The sequence below is a fragment of the Choloepus didactylus genome, chromosome 16 (genome assembly GCF_015220235.1).
Source record: "Choloepus didactylus isolate mChoDid1 chromosome 16, mChoDid1.pri, whole genome shotgun sequence".
In the NCBI taxonomy this organism is placed as follows: Eukaryota; Metazoa; Chordata; class Mammalia; order Pilosa; family Megalonychidae; genus Choloepus; species Choloepus didactylus.
This window is the reverse complement of record NC_051322.1, coordinates 46,214,717-46,233,998: the sequence shown is the minus strand read 5'-3', so window position 1 is coordinate 46,233,998 and position 19,282 is coordinate 46,214,717. Positions and strand designations below refer to the sequence as shown.

The 19,282-nt window shown below is 38.1% G+C and overlaps 1 protein-coding gene across 7 annotated transcripts in view; it reads right to left on the bottom strand.

Moving 5' to 3' along the window:
• The window catches only part of NOL4 (nucleolar protein 4), a 422,358-nt gene extending 403,533 nt beyond the window's left edge, over positions 1 to 18,825 (bottom strand). For 3 of the 7 annotated variants that reach the window (XM_037806256.1, XM_037806259.1, XM_037806260.1), the window contains exon 1: positions 17,088 to 17,351. In XM_037806256.1, coding sequence (XP_037662184.1) covers positions 17,088 to 17,351 — 264 coding nt within the window. Of the gene's footprint in view, positions 1 to 15,919; positions 15,961 to 16,120; positions 16,227 to 17,087 lie in introns of those variants that run through there. The other 4 variants (XM_037806264.1, XM_037806258.1, XM_037806261.1 and 1 more) reach the window with 3 other exon arrangements.
• Positions 18,826 to 19,282: the final 457 nt, after the last annotated feature.

The window sequence follows — 19,282 nt, the reverse complement described above, 5'->3', positions numbered from 1 at the left end:
AACTTCAACTTCTGTGTGAGACCAAAGGAAGAGATGTTTGTTTGATGCAAAATCTATATTTTCTGTAGCATGCTATAAAAGTTAACTTGAATGGTCAGTTTATTCAAACACCATAATTACATGGAATCTTGAATAGGGGTTGAGATCTGCTTGGTGTGTACAGGTTAGCATGGACAGAAGAGTGGATAAAAAGGGACAAAAAGTAAATGAATAATAGGGGAAAAAGAAGTATGAGATTTCTGGGTGTTTTTTTTTTATTTTTATTTTTATTCTTTTTAATTTTTGGAGTAATGAAAATGTTCAAAAAATTGATTGTAGTGATGAATGCAGTACTATATGGTGATTCTGTGAACAACTGATTGTACACTTTGGATGACTATATGGTGTGTGAATATATCTCAATAAAATTGTATTTAAAAAAGAGGATATTATCAACAACTGCATGCCAACAAATTAGAATTATATAACCTAGATGAAATGGACAAATTCCTAGAAACACAAAAAGTACCAATGCTTACTCAAAAAGAAACAGAAAATCTTAAAACAACAATACAAGTAAAGAAATTGAGTCAGTAATCAAAACTCTTCAACAAGGAAAAGCCCAGAAACAGATGGTTTCACTGGGGAATTTTACCAAATCTTCCAAGAAGAATTAACGTTGATCCTACTTAAACTCTCTTCCAAAAAACTGAACAGAAAAGAACACTGCCTTACTTATTCTATGAGACCAATACTACCCTAATACCAAATCCAGATAAAGATACCATAAGCAAAGAAAATTACAAAACAATATTCCTTACAAATATAGAGGCAAAAATCTTTAGCAAAATATTAGCAAACTTAAACAGCACATTAAAAGAATTATATGCCACAATCAAGTGGGATTTATCCCAGGTATGCAAGGTGATTAAACATAAAAAAATTAATATAATACACATTAATGGAAAGAAGGATAAAAAAACAGATGATTACTTCACTGGATGCAGAAAAGGCATTTGAAAAACTAAAGCAATCCTTGATAAAAATACTTAGAAAACTATTAATAGAAGGAAACCTCCTCAATATGATAAAGGGCATCTATGAAATACCCACAGCTAACATCATACTCAATGGTGAAAGACTGATAGCTTTCCTTCAAAAAACGGGAACAGGACAAAGATGACTGCTATCACCACTGTTCCTCAACATTGTACTGGAAGCTCTAGCCCATTCAATTAGGCAAGAAAAAGAATAAATAGCATCCAAAAAGGAAAGGAAGAAGTAAAACTTTCCCTATTTGCAGATGGCATGATCCTGTATAGAGAAAAATCTGAAAAATCCACAACAAACCTATTAAACAAATTTAGCAAAGTGGCAGGATACTAGATCAACATACAAAAATGTTTCTATACACTAGTAATGAACAATCTGAAGCAGAAGTCAAGGAAAAAAATTCCATTTACTATAGCAATTAAAAGGTCAAATATCTAGGAATAAATATAACCAAGGATGTAAAGGACACATACATGAAAAACTACAAAACATTCTGAAAAAAATCAAAGGAGACCTAAATAAATGGAAGGACATTCCATGTTCATGGACTGGAATACTAAATATCATTAAGACATCAATTCTAGCCAAAGCAATATACAGATTCACTACAATCCCAACCAAAATTCCAACAGCCTTCCTTGCAAAAATTGAAAAGCCAATCAACAAATTTATGTGGAAGGGTAAGGAACCCTGAATACCCAAAAAACATCTTGAGAAAGCAGAAAATAGTTGGAAGACTCACACTTACTGATTCTAAAACTTATTAAAAAGCCACAGTAATAAAACAGCATGATACTAAAACAAGGACAGACATATAGACTCTTGAACTGGGAGTTCATAAATAAACCTCCACATGGCCTATTGATTTTTGACAAGGGTACCTAATCCATTCAATGGGTATGGAAGAATCTCTTCCACCAAATGTTGCTGGGAAAACTCGATATTTATTCTATCTCACACCATAGACAAAAATTAACTCAAAATGGATCAAAGACCAAAGTTTAAGAACCAAAACTATAAAACTCCTAGAAGAAAACACAGGGAAGCATCCTCAGGACATTGTATTAGGCAATGGTTTCTTAGACTTTACACCAAAAGCACGAGAAACAAAAGAAAAAATAGATAAATGGGACTTCATCAAAATTAAAAACTTGTGCAAAGGGCTTCATTATGAAAATTAAAAAAAAACCTACAGAATGGGAGAAAATATTTGGAAACCATGTATCTAATAAGGGTTTAATATCCAGAATATATATATATATAAACTTATAGTGCAACAACAAAAATACAAACAACCTAATTTTAAAATATGCAAAAAGCTTGAAAAGACATTTCTCCAAATAAGATATACAAACACATGAAATATGCAAAACATCAGTAGCCATTAAGGAAATTCAAGTCAAAACCACAATGAGATACCATTTCATGCCTACTAGAATGGCTGCTATTTTTAAAAAAAAAAAAGGAATAATAAGTCTTGGGAAGGATGTGGAGAAATGGAACACTCCATCACTGTTGGCAGGAATGTAAAATGGGGTAGCTACTATGCAAAACAGTTTGGCAGTTCCTCAGAATGTAATGTATAGAATTACCATATGACCTGGCAATGTCATTTCTAGATATATCCCCCCCAAAAAAATTGAAAGCAGGGGCTTGAAAAGATATTTTTATACCAATATCCATACCAGCATAATTCACAATGGGCAGAAAATAGAAGCAACAGGTGAACGGGTTTCAAAATGTTGTTTGTATAGATACACTTTAGAATATTATTCAGCCATAAAAACCACATAAGTTCTAACACATGCGACAAGGATGAACCCTGATGATACCATGTTGAGTGGAATAAGGCAGACACAACATGAAAAATATTTTAAGGTTTCACAGATATGAATTAGAATAAATAATCATATTTATAGAGTCAGAAACTAGAATACAGGTTACACCAGGGGCCCGGGTGGGGGTAGGGAATGGCGAGTAAGCGATTAATTGGTTCTGAGTTTCTATTTTGCCAATAGACAAGTTTTAGTAACGAAGGACGGTGACAGTAGCACATTATGAATTTAATTAACACCCCTGAATTATATATTTGAATGTGGTTAAATGGGGAAATTTTAGGTTTTAGTTATGTTTCTAGAATAAAAATTTTTTAAAAACCCATAGGACTGTACAACACAAATAGGGAATCTTGATGTAAACTACCAACTATAGTTAACAGTACAATTATAACATTATTTTATCAATTGTAACGAAGGTTCAAACTAATGTAAATTTTAATAGGGGCTTATATGGAAAGTCTATTGTCCACATAATTTTTCTGTAAACCTACTTCTCTAATAAAAATATGAATTAAAAAGTTGATACATACACACCTTAATATCAAATTGTCATTTAATATATATTGATGTATAATTATTTGTTAAAATTGTAGAAAGGAATAAAGATTTTTTCTTTATGTATGCATCCAAGTGGGTAAGCCCACCCAATGTACTGTCTATGTTTTCTGGTTACTTTAAAGTAGAATGAAAAATTAGATGCTACTTGTAAAGCAATCTACAGAAACTTCCTAGGTTTTCTCTCTTTCTTTCCCATTTTTCTCAATTATTTTTAGTGAGTCACATTGTTTTGAGTTTATATAATGCATTAAAGTTCTGGTTCATATTTCATCTGTATAGGAAATATTTAATTAAATCACATAATTACAATAACAAATGAAACTAGCATAAAAGAGTGTCAGAAAAAACAAACACAACTCTATGCAAACAACTCAATTTTAGGTGCACATAGGGCAAGTAACTAAAGGGTAACCTACTGTTAGTGAATCTGCCCATATCATGGGCTTCAGTCAGTATATTGTACAGAGGAAAAGGAGAGTTTTGTTAACTCACTATCAGTAGAGATCTGATAGGAGAGTTTTCACTATATTTTCAAGCAGTCTAAGTTTGGTAGCCATTCTGTCATTTTAAGGTGACTATGAATATCACTATACTGATAAACTGTGTTGATTTTAAAGTTTAAATTAGAGAGTGATCTTATTTCTTTTACATGCAAATACTAGGGGGCACAGTACTATCATACTAAATGTACTGACAACAGAGTAATGCTAAAGGATACTTATACATAAAATTTATTTTATTAAGTAAGAGTCATTTATAATGCAATGGACACATTAGGAAAAATCCTGTTTAAGGAAAAACTTTTTTCTCACTATTACAAATAAGCATGCCCCATCTGCTATCTTCATTTATGAATTTTTCAATAAATTCTCATTTGGTTGGTATTTCAAGGTGACTATCATCCTAACCTGTTCAAATACACCTTCTGTGTTTTAAATTTTCTTCTATGTATTAAATTAACATATTCCAAATTATGGAGACCAAACAAATAATTAAATGAATTGTCAAGTAATGGTCGCTTTTATGGAGAAAACTGATCTAAAACAAACATAGCAAAACTCTTCTTGACCTCAGATAAACACCAAGGAGCATGAAAGCAGAGGACACTAAGAGAACCATGACCCACTTCTAATATCCAAAAAAACTTCTGATAGATTTGAAAAGCTCATCTAATTAGGTCGATTGGCTGGAGCATGGTACTAATATGACAAGCTAGACATTTGATCTCCATATATGCCAGTTAGCTTTGCCCCATGTCCCTAGATTAAGCCCCTAAAACCCTCTAGCCATCTGGCAACTGCAGTCAGGTCCACTGAGAACCAAGTAAAAAGGGGTCTCTGGCTCACCACAGTCCCGTTAAGCGGCCCCCACACATTCCCCTCTCCCCAAAAAATCCTCAAAAGATATTAGAGTAACTAAAGAGACAATGACAATTAAATGCAGTGCATGACCCTGGATGAGATCTAGCAAAGGAGGAGAAAAGACTCAAAGGGACACTGTTGGGACAAAAGACAAAATTAGAATATAGTTGGTAAGCTTTGTATCAATATTAAATTTCTCAAACTTGATAACTGCACTTAATGTGTAACAAAACTGAATATCCTTGTTCTTCAGAAAAGTGCATGGCAGTATGAAGGGTTCAAGGAGCATGATGCATGCAACCTACACTCAAGTGTTCAGAAAATGTATTGATAAGACAGACAGGTATGGTAAATGTGGCAAAATGTTAAAATTGGTTGAATCTGGGTATGGGGGCGAGTAGGGGTATGTTGGAGTTCTCTGTATGGTGTTTGTATTATTTTTGTAAATGTTCTGTATGTTTGAAAGTGCTTCAAAATAAAAAAGTTCTAAAAACAAAAGGATGTTAGCTAATCTTATTTAAATGGGTACAGACTATACATAATAATAAGACTTAAATATCTAAGTAACATTATGTGAAAGCATATTATAGCTAAGAAGACGGACAAAAAATAACTACTAACAAGAACAAGAGATAATGGTCCTCAACTATAACACAAGCTATTCTTTCTTATTATCAAAATTAAGGTTCCAATTTCCTGAATTTATTCTCTGAAACTCCTTCACAACCTTCCAGTTCTCCAGCAGCTCCAAAACACTCAAAAAATCTAAAACTGTGAGGATAACTACCACATATGAAGACTTGATTAAAATCAGGAGGAGTAGAACATAAGAGCCTACTGAATAAAGCTCAGATAGAGAGAAATGAAGTAAAACAAAATAAACTCAACTTAGAAGGAAAAATCATGTGTACTTCCTTTAATATGTTAACAAAAGAAAAAGATCTACCTATTACTGTTATTTTCTACCATTCTATTCCCCAAATGTCAGATAGATATTCTTTAAAATATATATTATAGTAAAGTAATTATTTAAAATTAAATTATAAAATGGTTATGTCTGATAAATGGGAATAAATAATTGATATGTTTTAGTTGCTTTTTCTTCTATGTATTAAATTTTCAAAAATGTTTAAATATAAATTAATCAGAATAATGTGAATAAAAATCTCTTTTGATATTTGTACCCTTCTGTTAGATCTCCATCCTTTCATGAAAAAGCTAAAACTACAAGCCACCTTGCATTGTATTTCAGGGATAGATGAAATATAATGAAATAATGTTTAAAAATAACATTAAGAGAAAAATCATAGTAGTATATATACATATATATATACACACACACATATATATATACACACACACATAATTGTAGATAATGGGAGGTATCATTAGTCACAAAATATTTCAAATCATCTGTCAGAAACTACGTTTTACTAAATTATGGACCATCTCACAAAAATATATATATATAAAAATGGCAACACATTAGGCATCAGCATCAAAGAACATTTACATGATTCCCAACCATATCTTAAACCACAAATAACCTTGGTGAATTGCTTTTTTATAAAATGGAACTGTTTTAATTCCACAAATGCTTTTGGGAAAATTTACATTACAGGATGATAATGTTAGTTTTCTTTCGTTATACAACAAGTTACTACAAAATTAGCCACTTCAAACATAACAAATTTATTAGGTCACAATATCTATGAGTCAGAAGTCACCTCATTTTAGCTGGGTCCTCTGCTCAGGTTCTCATAAAACTGAAATCAAGGTGTTGACCAACTGTGTTCTCATTTGGAAGCTCCATTAAGGGAATGTCCCTTAGGTTGTTGGCAGAATGCATTTCCTTGGGGTTCTAGGATTCAGGTTCTTTTTATTGCTAGCTGTTGGCTAAGTATGAAGTCATCCCTAAGGGCTGCTCTCAGCTCCTAAACTTGAGGCCCCCTGTAGGTCAACTACAGAGAACCTCCTCTGCATTGAATCTCAGGCATTGAATATCTCTGACTTTCTCTTCTGCTAGAAAAAGCTCTCTGCTTTTAAAAGGCTCCTGTTGGCTCCCACCAACAAGATCTCCCTTTCTTAAAGTCAACTGCACCATACAACAAACATAATCGCAGGAAGGATCTCATTGTTTTAGTTTCTAGGCTGCTAAAACAATGACCACACAATGGGTTGGCTTAATGACTGGGCTCAGGGTTTCAGCAACTCACAGGCTTGCCACTTCCTGGGGTCAGTATCTTCTGGCCAGCAATTTTTGGGCTTCCTTGGCTTTTCCTTCACATGGCAATGCACAGGGCAGTGTCTTCTCTCTCCTCCAGAGTCCACTGACTTCCTGCTTCTGGCTGCAACCTGTGGCTTCTCTCTCTGTGGCCTTCTCTATGAGGCCTCCAGGAATAGGATTAACACCCATCCTGATTCAGTTGGACCACACCTTAACTGAAGTAACCTCATCCAAAGGTCCTATTTACATGGATTCACACTCACAGGAATGGATTTTTTTTCTGCTGTATATAACTCCAAGCCACCATGCTCATCATATTCACAGGTACCACCCACACTCAAAGTGGAGGGAATTATTTGAGGACGAGGGTCAACTGGGAGGTCACTTTAGAATTCTATCTACTATCAATCCAAAAGTTTAAGAACCATTGGTGATAAAATCATATAGAGAAGGCCCTGGGCACCCCTCAGAGACAAAACACATGTGCCTACTTCCTCTTTGAACTTCCTCTGGAGTTCCCTCTTTTGAAATCTTTTGAAATTTAAAATCCCCCACCAATATGGCCAATACAGATAGCCAATCAAACCTCAAATTAGTTACACCTGGCCCAATACAAAATAAAACCCGGTTTGTCCTAAACACACCCCATAAGACACTCAAACCTCAGTCCAATAAGTAGAACACAAGCTAACTCCCTTCTTCTGGTCTCTAAAACTGACTGTGTACACTTAGAGTCAACACTGTTTCCAGTTTTGTGATTGGCTTCCTTGCTACAGCAATTTTTGGAGTCCTGAATAAAATGCTATAAATTGCAACTCACTCCAATTTGTCTTTCGACATAGAAATGACCTTTAATTATAGAGACAGGGATGTAGGTATGAAACATAAACTCTGAGCCCAAAACAAATTGAAGTAAGGTTTAGAATATTACCTTAAAGCATAAACTCCTTCATTTTTAAAGAAATATTTGAAACATTCACTACACTTTGAAAAGGCAAAGGCTTGAATAAATATTCTATACAAAATTTCCAACTTAGGTTTTTAGAAGGATTTCCCTAGTGGGAGTGCTTTGTAGTTGTGCATAAGGTCAATATTTAAGAGGTAACAACTAAGAGGTCAACAATTACTTCTCCTCAAATCCTAAAACAAAAGAAAAAAAAAAAAAGACATATATTACAAGACAACTTGATCCATTATTCCTTTTAAGAGCTTTTAAATCTATTCTTTAAGTTTCATAGATTTATGTTTTTAACATTTTATTGGAATTAAAGTCAAAGAGCAGTAAAGAATGATTCGATTACTTAGATTATAAAGCTATCGAATTATACTTATATAATGCTTAATTATTTGATTTTAGCACCTGGATAATATTTAATTAACTACAATATTTCAGACAAGATGTTAAGTAAAAGCAACTATTTAACTTTTCTTCTTTACTCATTTATATTCTGTAGCACTACTAACCACTGAAACAGAAAAAGTTCCTAACCATAAATGACCTAAATTATGACAACCCCACTAAAACAGTTTTGCTAGCTGTCATTACTACGGAATGAAGACTAAACACTTTGACGTGGCACTAGAGGTTTCCTCATAATTTCACCCCAGTCCACTTTGTCAATTTCATCTCCCATCTCCCACTCTACTTTACAATTCTGCTTTCTGGACTGTGTACTAGTAGTCCCTGAAAATGCCAATGATGAAATAATCTCTCCCTCAGTACCAACTCCAAATGTGTATAATTGTTTTATAAATGTTGTGGATTTGTATAGTTAAGTCTCTATATTGGTTAAATATAGAGACAACCTTTGTAATGCAAGAGGTGATATTTTAACTACAGTGTAAGGTCCAAACCACAATGTCTATTAGAAGGCAACATTGTACTATGGATTAAAATAATGTTTTCCACGGTGGTATGTGCAAACCCCAGAGAGTGTACATCAACTGAAATGAAGAAGTATTAAAACTGGGATGGATTTGCATACACAGAGAGAGAGAGAGAGAGAGACAGACAGACAGACAGACAGACACGTGGGAGGGAGGGAGGGAGATGGACGATATATACCAATGGGATGCATTATTTAATAAGTTTGGAGACCAGTGATTTAAAGCAAGGATTTTGGAATCCAAATGAAATTGTTTCTTACACAGACTCTAACAGTTATAAGCTATGTGACTTTGGAAAGTCAACATAACTTAAACCACAATTTTCTCATGTGTTTAATGGAAAGTGTTAATATCATAAGACCATGAAAATTAATGGATATATTGTGTTTAAAGTGATTAGCCAAACTGATAACCTATAAAAACTCAACAAATGTTAAGGCATTATTATATTATTATTAATTGCATTACATTCAATACTTGCAATTGCCTAAGGATGAACCATGCCAACTGAAGAGCACTAGATGGGGAGTAACGTCACCTGTTTCTTAGCCTTAAAGAGTGCCCAATATGGCTAGGAAACTTGCTCTTGTATGGTGGGGAAATAGGCTCCATGATGTGGCGTCAGGCTGGAAAGTGATTTTCATTTATTCCACGAATACTAAATACCAATGACACATCATGAATTCTGCCACGGAGTGGTGATAAAACCCTTTCCCTCAAAAAAGTTTTAGGATAATTACCATATAATCAAGCAATAGGCATATCATATGGTAAGGTTTGTAAGAATCTGATGGATGGCAGAATAAACAGTCCTTCTAGAGTATTGACTATGAGGAGAGAGGGAAGGAAGACATCAAGATTCACACAGATTTCTGGCTTCAAAGGGTGAACACATTGTGTTGCCATCCATGGAGAAAGGGAATAAAGAAAGAACTGCCAGCTTGGAGGACCTGGGATGGTAAAATGGACAGAAGATAAGTTCATTTTTGGATAGGTTCAAGTCGAGGTGCTTTGAGACATCTTGTTGCAAACACCTAGTAGAAAATCCAATACACAGACCTGGGCTTCGGGAGTAAGGCATTAACTTACCAAACACAGATAAAACTGAAACCGTGAACACGAAAGTAATTACTCAGGAAATATATAGAATGAGACAAGGGATTCTTTTTTTTTTTTTTTTTTTAATATTAAATTGTTGTTTTAAGCCACTGAGATTAGGAGTGGTTTGTTACACAGCAATGGAAAATGTGTACAAAGAGGCAGGATCAGGAAAGGAGCTAAAAGGGATGTGCAGGGGAAGTCTGGATTTGGCCAAATATCACAGGGAGTTCTTGAAAGAAAATTACTCAGTAATTTTCTGTCTCTGCTTGAAACAAGGGAGCAGGGGTTTCATATTCCAGACCCAAGAGATATCATTGGCCAAGGGATGGGTGAAGATGATGATGAAACTTCAGTAAGGGCTTCAATTGCACAGGAGCAATCCTTTGGAGAAGATTGCAAATGGCAGCCATTAGCCACAGCACTGCAGTATCAGGGAATGGGCACTCTAATCAAAACAGTAAAAGGGATCCCAAGAGATCTGCACAGACACCAACAGCATCTGCTTACATCGAGACAAGGGATTCTAAGACACATCTTAGTGAAATTAATGAAGTTCAAGGACAAGGGAGTAAATAATTCTTGAAGTTGAGAGAATAAATTGACCTATGGGTATAATGGCAAAGGACAAATACCTAGAAGACAAAAGCACAAAAACTCAAAGATTATAGCTCATGCAACCCTTTACAGAAAAGTTGATGGAGAAATATAGTTACTCAAGTGATGACTCAAATCAAAGAATTCAGAAGTAAAGAAAACTAAATAAAGGAACTGATGATAAGCATCTAAATATGGACAAAGGAAAAATAATTGTGAGGATCAAAATTACATAATATAAATATCAAAAAGGTTGACAATACAAACGTAACTATAACATTTAATGTACTAAATATGATGAAATATATACTAATATAATGTTCTATAATATAATGATGCAATATAATAGAAATAAGGAGCTAAGGAAAAAGGAGGTAGAAAAAAGTAAAAACATGCTTCTTCCTCAGCTATCATTGGAGAAAGTCAAAGATACTGAACAAAATCTAAATCTATAGTTAAAAAAATGTAATTCAGTCTCTTAATGTTCTTAATCTTTTCTATTAACTTCAGGAATAAATACCTAGGAACATTTATTCCAAGGAACATTTACTCAGATAAATGAAAAATCATTTTTTCTTTTATTGCTTTTATTACATTTTTGTAATATTGTATTTTATTTTTTTTACTTAAATTAGCATATAATTAAAATCCCAGCTTTGGAAAATTATTTCTGTCTCTCCATAATTATCAGTCATTATTTCTAATCTTATTTGGGTATTTACGTATAGTGAGACATCTAAAATGAGATTTATAATAAGTTAATGGTGGTTATATCTGATTAGAAGATTTAGCATGACTTTTAAACTTTTTTCTTTCCTTTTTGCATAGATTTTTAAATAATGAGAATGCATCACTTTCATAAAAACAAAGTCATTTTTTGAGTCATGGCTTTGGGTGGCTAAAATTCACAAACACTATTTTATGGTGAGTGTGAACAGATGCAGGGACTACTCCACCAAATCCCTCCCACAGATGCACTTTCAAAAGGAACTTTGGCTTTGGTTTAAATGTAATTAACTGATTTAACGTACAATAAATCTCATTTCAAAAGAAAAAATTTTAAAAGTCATTTTTGTTTTCCAAAAATGAAATAAGCAGAATAAATACATAATTAATAAATTACCTTGTAGTTTAACTCCCTGTTGCAGTTTGATTTCTATTTCATAAATCTAAGTATAACTCCATCATTGTATTCTTGTTTTGTTACTAACATTTATAACAGCTTCTATTTTTTCAGTGTTTACTATGTGTCAGGAATATATATATATATATATATACATATATATAATAAAATTCTTATCCAAACCTAGTTAGGCAAATATATTACTGACATTTTACAGAGAGGAAACTGAGTGTTTAAAAAAATTTTCACCATGTCACAGTTCCAGTAAATGTCATAGCCAGGACTTAAATCTTGCTCTGAAATCTACAGTCTGTCCACTAGGCCAAGATTCCTACCATCTATGCTACGAAGTTTCTTTAATCTTGTTCTCCCAGGATTATGAAAATTAATCTAACCCGAAACATATTAGATTCACCTTAATCTTTGCCATTAGATGTATAAAAAATCTTAGCAAATGCAACAGCTGTTAGGAAAAGGCCTTTATGATCTTGACAGAGCATTGAAACTCTTGAAAGTTCTACTGCCACATCCCTGTATTTACTTCATCTTTCCTCCATCAAATGCAGTGAGGCTAGAGTGCAAAGTCTTGAGTAGAAACCCCAGCATCTCATTAGGAGGTACACAGGGAATATATACGTGTTGAACACTGAGGCTCCTCCCCTGCCCCCCCACAACAGTGGTTACTAATATGATGTAGAAGAACCTAAAGAAGAGTCAAGAACTGGTGTCTCAGGAAATAAGTGTGGGATACCTTCATATACTTAGAGTGTCACATTATCTCCACAAGCCTCCCTGCCCCCTAATACTCAAGCCAGACTGCACTCCAGTAAAGGTCCCAACTATTCCCTGAGAAACTTAAATAGGCACCGGGCGAGGGATTAGCCATAGATGATTTATTCTTCACGACAACTCGGCAAGGAACCACAAAAACCAGCAAAAAAAAAGTCACACTGTCGAGATTCATACCCAGTATCTGTTTGACCCCAAAGATAATGCTCCTTTCAACTATGGCAAGGGATCTCCCAAAGTACTTGAATGCAGGAAAATAATGTATTGGCTGTCAGCAGCAATGGCCATGGTGAGAGTTTAGGAGATAAGTGAAAACTTGGTTATACCTCATTGACTATGAATATGGTTTAGCTGAGGCTTGCAGATGTCAAACATCCTAACAGATAGCTTGCCCAATTCTTCACCTTCAATTTCTTGATTTCAGATCAAGGTCAAATCTCTTTGATGTATGTCTCAGGCATGAAGTTAGGCCAGGCAGAAATGTACAGAAACTCCTTTTGAGGCCTTATTTCTTTCACTAATGTAGCATAGAAGATTTATAAGCAAAACTACAGTCAGAGAACTAACAAAAACAGTAACTATTTATGAGCCAGTCCATGAATATTCATTCTAGTCACTGTACAGTAATCGATTAGCAGTATACACAGCAAGAAATCTGAGGCCACAGATCGCAGAACTGAATAAATCATTTTTAAAATGACATAACTTAAGATACATGTTCCTTTCTTGATAAAAATTTATGTTCTCTAGTGGACTAGTATAAGGAAAAAATTCGCGGCAAAAATTATCCGCGTCTTTCCGTACAAACCTAAGTCAAGAAAAAGTATTACCCACATTATTTGATTATGTAGTTTGAACATTACCTTGTTTTCTTAAGACTGAATGACAAAAACATGAACTATCAAATTTCCTACTATTTTACACAATGCACTGGGCTTTTAAAAAGTACACAATCATACATCAATCTTATTACTGATGGAAAGGTGTAATGAATTGTCTGGTTATTATCTAAGTTTACTTTTAAAGATATCAAGTCGCATAACGTGTTTTGGTAGTTTAAACTCTAAGTGTGATGTGTCAGCTAATTGTTGCTAGAAGAAAAAAAAAAACAAAAACATCATTGGGGAGCAAAAGCTTCTGAAAACAAACTGCATCAGAGCTATCAAAGATGTAAATTAGAGTGACCATAGTAACATTGTCAACATTATCATGGACAAACGGTTTGTTAGATCAATGTCAGACACGTGTATATCTTTTCCAGAACTATTCTAAGTTAATTCATTTCACTCTTTTAAAAGGCTGACAGCCTTTAGTGAAAGATCACAGAAACAAAATAGCATCGTACAGAAAAAAACTGAGATGCGATACTAACAAACAGCATATGTGCCTCGCGTGTGTTCACACGTCCCACTCTGGACCTAAAATGGCTGAGATGCAGAATGGTGTTACTTGGTGACCAAACATCATCTCCTCAGTCACAGAGTAATCTAAACATCAGTGACAGATATGTCCCCTCAGCTTTAGACATAGCTAGGGCAAATATTAAAGGGCATGTTTATCTTTTCCAATATTTGACATTTTTATTTTAAGTCAGTTATTACCTGCTTGATTTTATCACCAGTTAAATTGAGGCTTTAGGGAAAAAAGTATTCACAAAGCTAAGCCTATTCTTTTGGGGAAATAAGGGATAGAACCAAGCTTCTTTAGCTATAAGACTGGAAGATAGTCCTGTTTCAATTGAATCTAAGTGGTCTATCTATATTGTCTAGTGTAACCTCCCAGTTGCTATCAGCCCCCTTTCTTTCATTAAACTGAAGTAGTTAATTAGCCATCATTACTACCAAGAAAAGGGAAAGAGAGCAGGGGAGAGGAGGACAGGCTGGGGCTAATTACCAACAGCAGTGGATTACTGCAACATCAGGACCAAATCTCTCTCATTTGACAGCAAAACAAGCTGTAAACCTTCAAACCTCAAGTAGCTTAGAATGATGCTTAGTCTACTTGAAAATACTGTTCAGGAACAGTTAGCCTTTGAATTAAAACATACTTTTTGTCTTCTGGGTGATTGTACTGCTGATACGAAAAAGAAAGATCAACATATTCTTAAGGAAGAAATAATTTGAGATCTGGGGAAACAAATGATAAAAAAACAGATCTTTTTATCTTTAACTCATTGAAATGGTGATTGGCTGCCTTTCAGAGAAGGAGGAGCCTATAACTATGTCAGGAGCAGAATAAAAATTTCATAAAGAGCAATAGGAAGGTTTATGAATAAAAATCCTCTTCAACATTTCAAAACAGTCTTGAATGAAGAGTAGAGCTTTTGAATACTACAGAGAAATCTTTGTCTAGGAAAATCACCTGATAGATTACATTTTCTCCCATAAATATTTGGAATCTCTACTGAAAAGAGAAACACGTGTTACTATATTATTAACCCAGGTGTTACTCTATATAGCATGTCTTAACAGTAATTCTTAACAACTCTGCATTAATTTTTGACTGAAAGAATAGGTATCTTCCTCTGTGATTGCTGATTTGAATAACTGGTATTCATGTTTATCTTAATGCCTCTATAGCTGTTACACAATTTATGATTTAGAGTTTCTAATTAATTTTAAAATAAGGACAAATACATTTACATATACAGTAAATGTAGCCAAACCTATGAGACTCACTTGACCAATACACAAAGGAAGCTATCTGACAGGTAAACAGTGAGATAGAGTTTAACATAGGGGAAGGAATGCAAAAAAAGAAAATAAAAACTTCCCAGCTAGAAATTTTTCTTTAAAACATATATTATTAAATTATATATTAAATAAATATACTTTAAATATTATTTTATTCATTTAATTAGCCAAGAATTGCCCTAGGGAAAAGCGATTCTTTTGTCTTGAATTTTAATTTAACTTGTTTAACAAAAATTATTTTTTAAAATTGGATTCTTAATGTTTTTCCAAAATAAATGAATCAAAACACTTCATTCTCTAAAACAGACTTCTGACTCTTCAGATGTAAATAAATCTCAGTTCTACTTCATGCCCATCAAGTCTTCATTATTTAGTAAAGCAAGAATTAATTTCACCATTGTCTTTAGCAATGCCACATGTGAAAGGAGAAAGCTGCATTTATAGATTTACATCTTCTAGAAACCTTCCAACAACAGTACATTTTTTTTAAAAATCGCATAACTTTTATGGGTGTTTCCATTTCACCTTTATTTCTATTTCCCATTTTCTATATAAATTTCCAAAGAAATATACTTCCTTCAAACAACCGTCTTTAACAAACCTAGGGAAACCATAAACTGTTTTCCAAACCAACCATAAACTGTTTTCCAAACCTAAAAGTCCTCCAAATAATCCTTTGAAAAGGCTTTCATGCACATATTTCCAATTTAATGTACCTCCGTTAGAGAGCGAAGAATAGCTTTCAAGACGTCTCCTTTCTAGCATCCTCCAGGAATATTGCACCAGGGAACAGTTGCCAGTAGGGAGGCGGGTGGGGGGAAGGAGTAAATGCTCAAGAAAAACCAAAGCCAAAGCGAGGCAAAAATGCAAAGGATGCCAGATACCCTCCCCCACCCCTACTCCAGGCGAATACCCACCGTAGCTTGATGCAGACAGCGGCCTTAAGGATCTGATCTGCAATCCTACTTGTAGCCCACAGTTCCCATCTTCTTATAAAGGAAATTGATGCTGCTGCCTCCCCCAGCCCCACAGGCTTCTGCCGTGTGAGGCGGAGATCTACTTGGGAATCAATGCCACTGCCTCACAGAGCCTGGGCTGAGAGAGCTTTGTGGCCGTGAGACGAGAGTCATCCCAGAAGGAGGAACGAATACATAACACCATTTGATCGCGCCCAAACCCATCTCCCTTTGTTGTTCATCATCTAGCTGCTGCTTTATTTGTGGAACCGGGGAGTGAGGAAGGGAATGGGGGAGGGGGAGAGCGGGGAAAAGGAATCTCCAGGACCTTATCTACAATTTATAGCAGCCTTGGCGACTGTCTCTGGGAGTCATCAAGGCGTTTGGACTGACCATGTCTCCCAGGCTGCGGTCTAACAATAAAACCTGATAGCGTCCTGGGGGAAACCCCACATCCACGACTAGCGCCACATTCAGGCTTTGTGCCAATGAGAAGACACTGTAGACTATCGATCAGAATCGTCTATTATCAGAGCGTGTGGCTGGGGTTCCAGAGTGGCCTTTATGCGCGGTGGTGGCGGCGGCGGGACACGCGCCAGGCGCCCAGCGAAGGACATGGGACAATAGCCCACCCCGAGGACGCCGGACACCGCCCGACCCAGGGAAGAAAGCTACCGCAGCGGGTCGCGTAGCCGGGAGGCGGGGAGGGCGGCCGGCTCTGGAGGTGCACTGCCGCTTTAAACTAGAGGACCACAAAGACTCAACGGTGGGGGAAACGCGCCTGACTAATGCGAGTGGGGACGACTTGGGGAGGGGGTTGAGGAAGGGGGGGCATACGAGCCAACGGTAGCTCACGGCTCCCCTTTTCTCCCCCCTCCCCGCCGGGCTGCTTGGGCAGACAAATAACAGAGGAAGGCGAGTCACTCACCGTGGTCTTGACGGGCACGTAGAGCACTTGCTTGGCGCCGCCACCGCCCCCACGGACCTCGTCCGGCTGGCCCAGCTGGAAGCCCTTCGACTTAACCCAGAATTTAAATTTGGCGTTGTCCGTGGAGCTCGACTCGGAGCCGTTGAGGAGCTGGACGATCCGCTCGTATTTTTTACGGGTCACCGTCTTGGTCTTGCCTGAGTCCCCGTAAGTCCTGAGACACCAGTCCTGGAACTGGCGGTACATGTCGCGCTCGCTCTCCATGTTCCCCGCGCCCGGCCGTCGGCCGGATGCTCCCAGCGCACTTCGCACCTGTTCACCCCGGGCTCATGAAAAATGCAGCCCCGGCCACAATGCAGGGACGCGAGGTCCCGGCTGCTGCCAGAGCTGCCTGGGGTGGGGGGAGGAATGGGGAGAGGAGAGGAGGGTCGGGTTGGGCACCAGCAATCAATGTCCCGGGCTAGCAAGTCGCTGGTTCATTCGTAATTGCAATGGATGTCTAGGACGCTTTCCTCGTCCCCTCAGTGATCGGTCTCTTTAATATTATGTGGCCAGGACCATCCCAACAGCATCTGACCCAGAGGAGCTGGGTTTTGAATAATTAAAATCCCATTCCTTGGTTTATTAAAAATCCCAATATTGACTCGGGGTAGTCCCTCGACGCCTAGCCCCCGGGCCCTGTCCGGGGCAAGGCAGGTGGAGCGCAGCGCCGCCTCCCGCGCGCGCCCTAGTAGCTTCCCCAGCCGTCCAGGAGTGAGGGCTGCGCCTCTCCCGAAAGCAGCCGCCGGGCGGAGCGCCAGCGAGCCCCGAAGGGCACACGGGTCTCCGGGCTTTCCCTCCTCCAGGGTCCTGCTCCGCTTCGACCTTCCCTGCGTCCGGGGTTAAAAGACTAGAAAGAGGAAGTTCTTACCTGTCATGTCTTTAAACCTATCAAATCCTGCTTTAAGGGGATGAATTTTTTTTAAAAAAAAACGTGTTTTTAAAACGGCTTAAAATGTCATTTCCTCGAAACATTTGGGCTAAATTCCAGCCCCGCATGTAGGTTCTGGGAGTTAAGTCCCACAAATTAGCAGAGCATTCATGGAGATTTGGCCACAGTTCTGAAGGATAGACCGTGTTACCCCAAACAGCCGTTCCAGGGGGATGTGGGAAAATGAAGGCAGGCGGTTGGCGGCGGCGGGTCCCCGGGATAACGACCGGGCCCCTAGACAGGACTCCTCTGGTTTCTGCTGAACTGAGTATAAGGCATAGAAGTAATTTATGATACAGATGCTTAAAGCCCTTTGCATGAAAATAAAAGAGATTATTTCCCCCCTGCTTGGTCACAGTTTGCAGCTCATACGGGAGGTTTCAGATATCTGTTACCCCCTGCCTCGTCATGGACACCCCCTCCACCTCTCAGAGCAGCCAAATATGAGTTCCTCTGGACGATTTTCCCAAGCAGATGAAGTCAGCGGGTTCCTCCATTCAGGATTTCAGTCCGTTTGTTAGAGCTGGAAATAGGGGAGTTCCCATCCTCCTCGCGCAGCGGCCGCGGCCGCTCCTCTTTATTATACTCTGCCGAGGCCCGCGCGCGTCCCGGGGAGCGGCTCTGCCAAGAAGGGGGCCAGACCCGTGCCCGACACCTGGTCCGTATCCGAGCCGGCCTTCGCCCCTCGTCGTGGTCGCCTCCAAGACGAAAGCCCCGAACGGGAAAGCAGAGTGTTGGTGCCCACCGCGCCGCAGCTGGTCCCGGCACTTGCAAAATGGTCAGTGGCTCCTTCTTGGCCAAGCTGAGTGTGTGCGTGTGTATGAGCGAGGGAACGAGGGTGTGCGGTGTGCAGGGGGTGCGCTGTGTGTGCGCGCGTCCCCGGGAAGGTCTCGCGGCGGCTGGAGCCGGGACTGACAGCCCGGGCGGGCGCAGCGCGAGCAGCTCCACACACTAAACCTCTCGCCTCTCCCCTCACCCCTACCCCTCCCACTCCCCTCTCCTCCCACCCCTCCCCTCCCCGGCCCCTTCCTAGCTATCTGATTGGCCAATGGGACAAAAGTTTCTGTGGAGACGGCTGGGCTCTGACGTCACGGGCAGAATTGTCCCATTTAGGGATCCCGGGGGCAGTGCGCATGCTGCAGGCGGCAGGTTAGAGGCAGGAGGAGGTAGCAGCGGGCCCGGCGGCAGCCAGGTGGCGGAAAGGAGCACGAAGCATCCAGGTGGG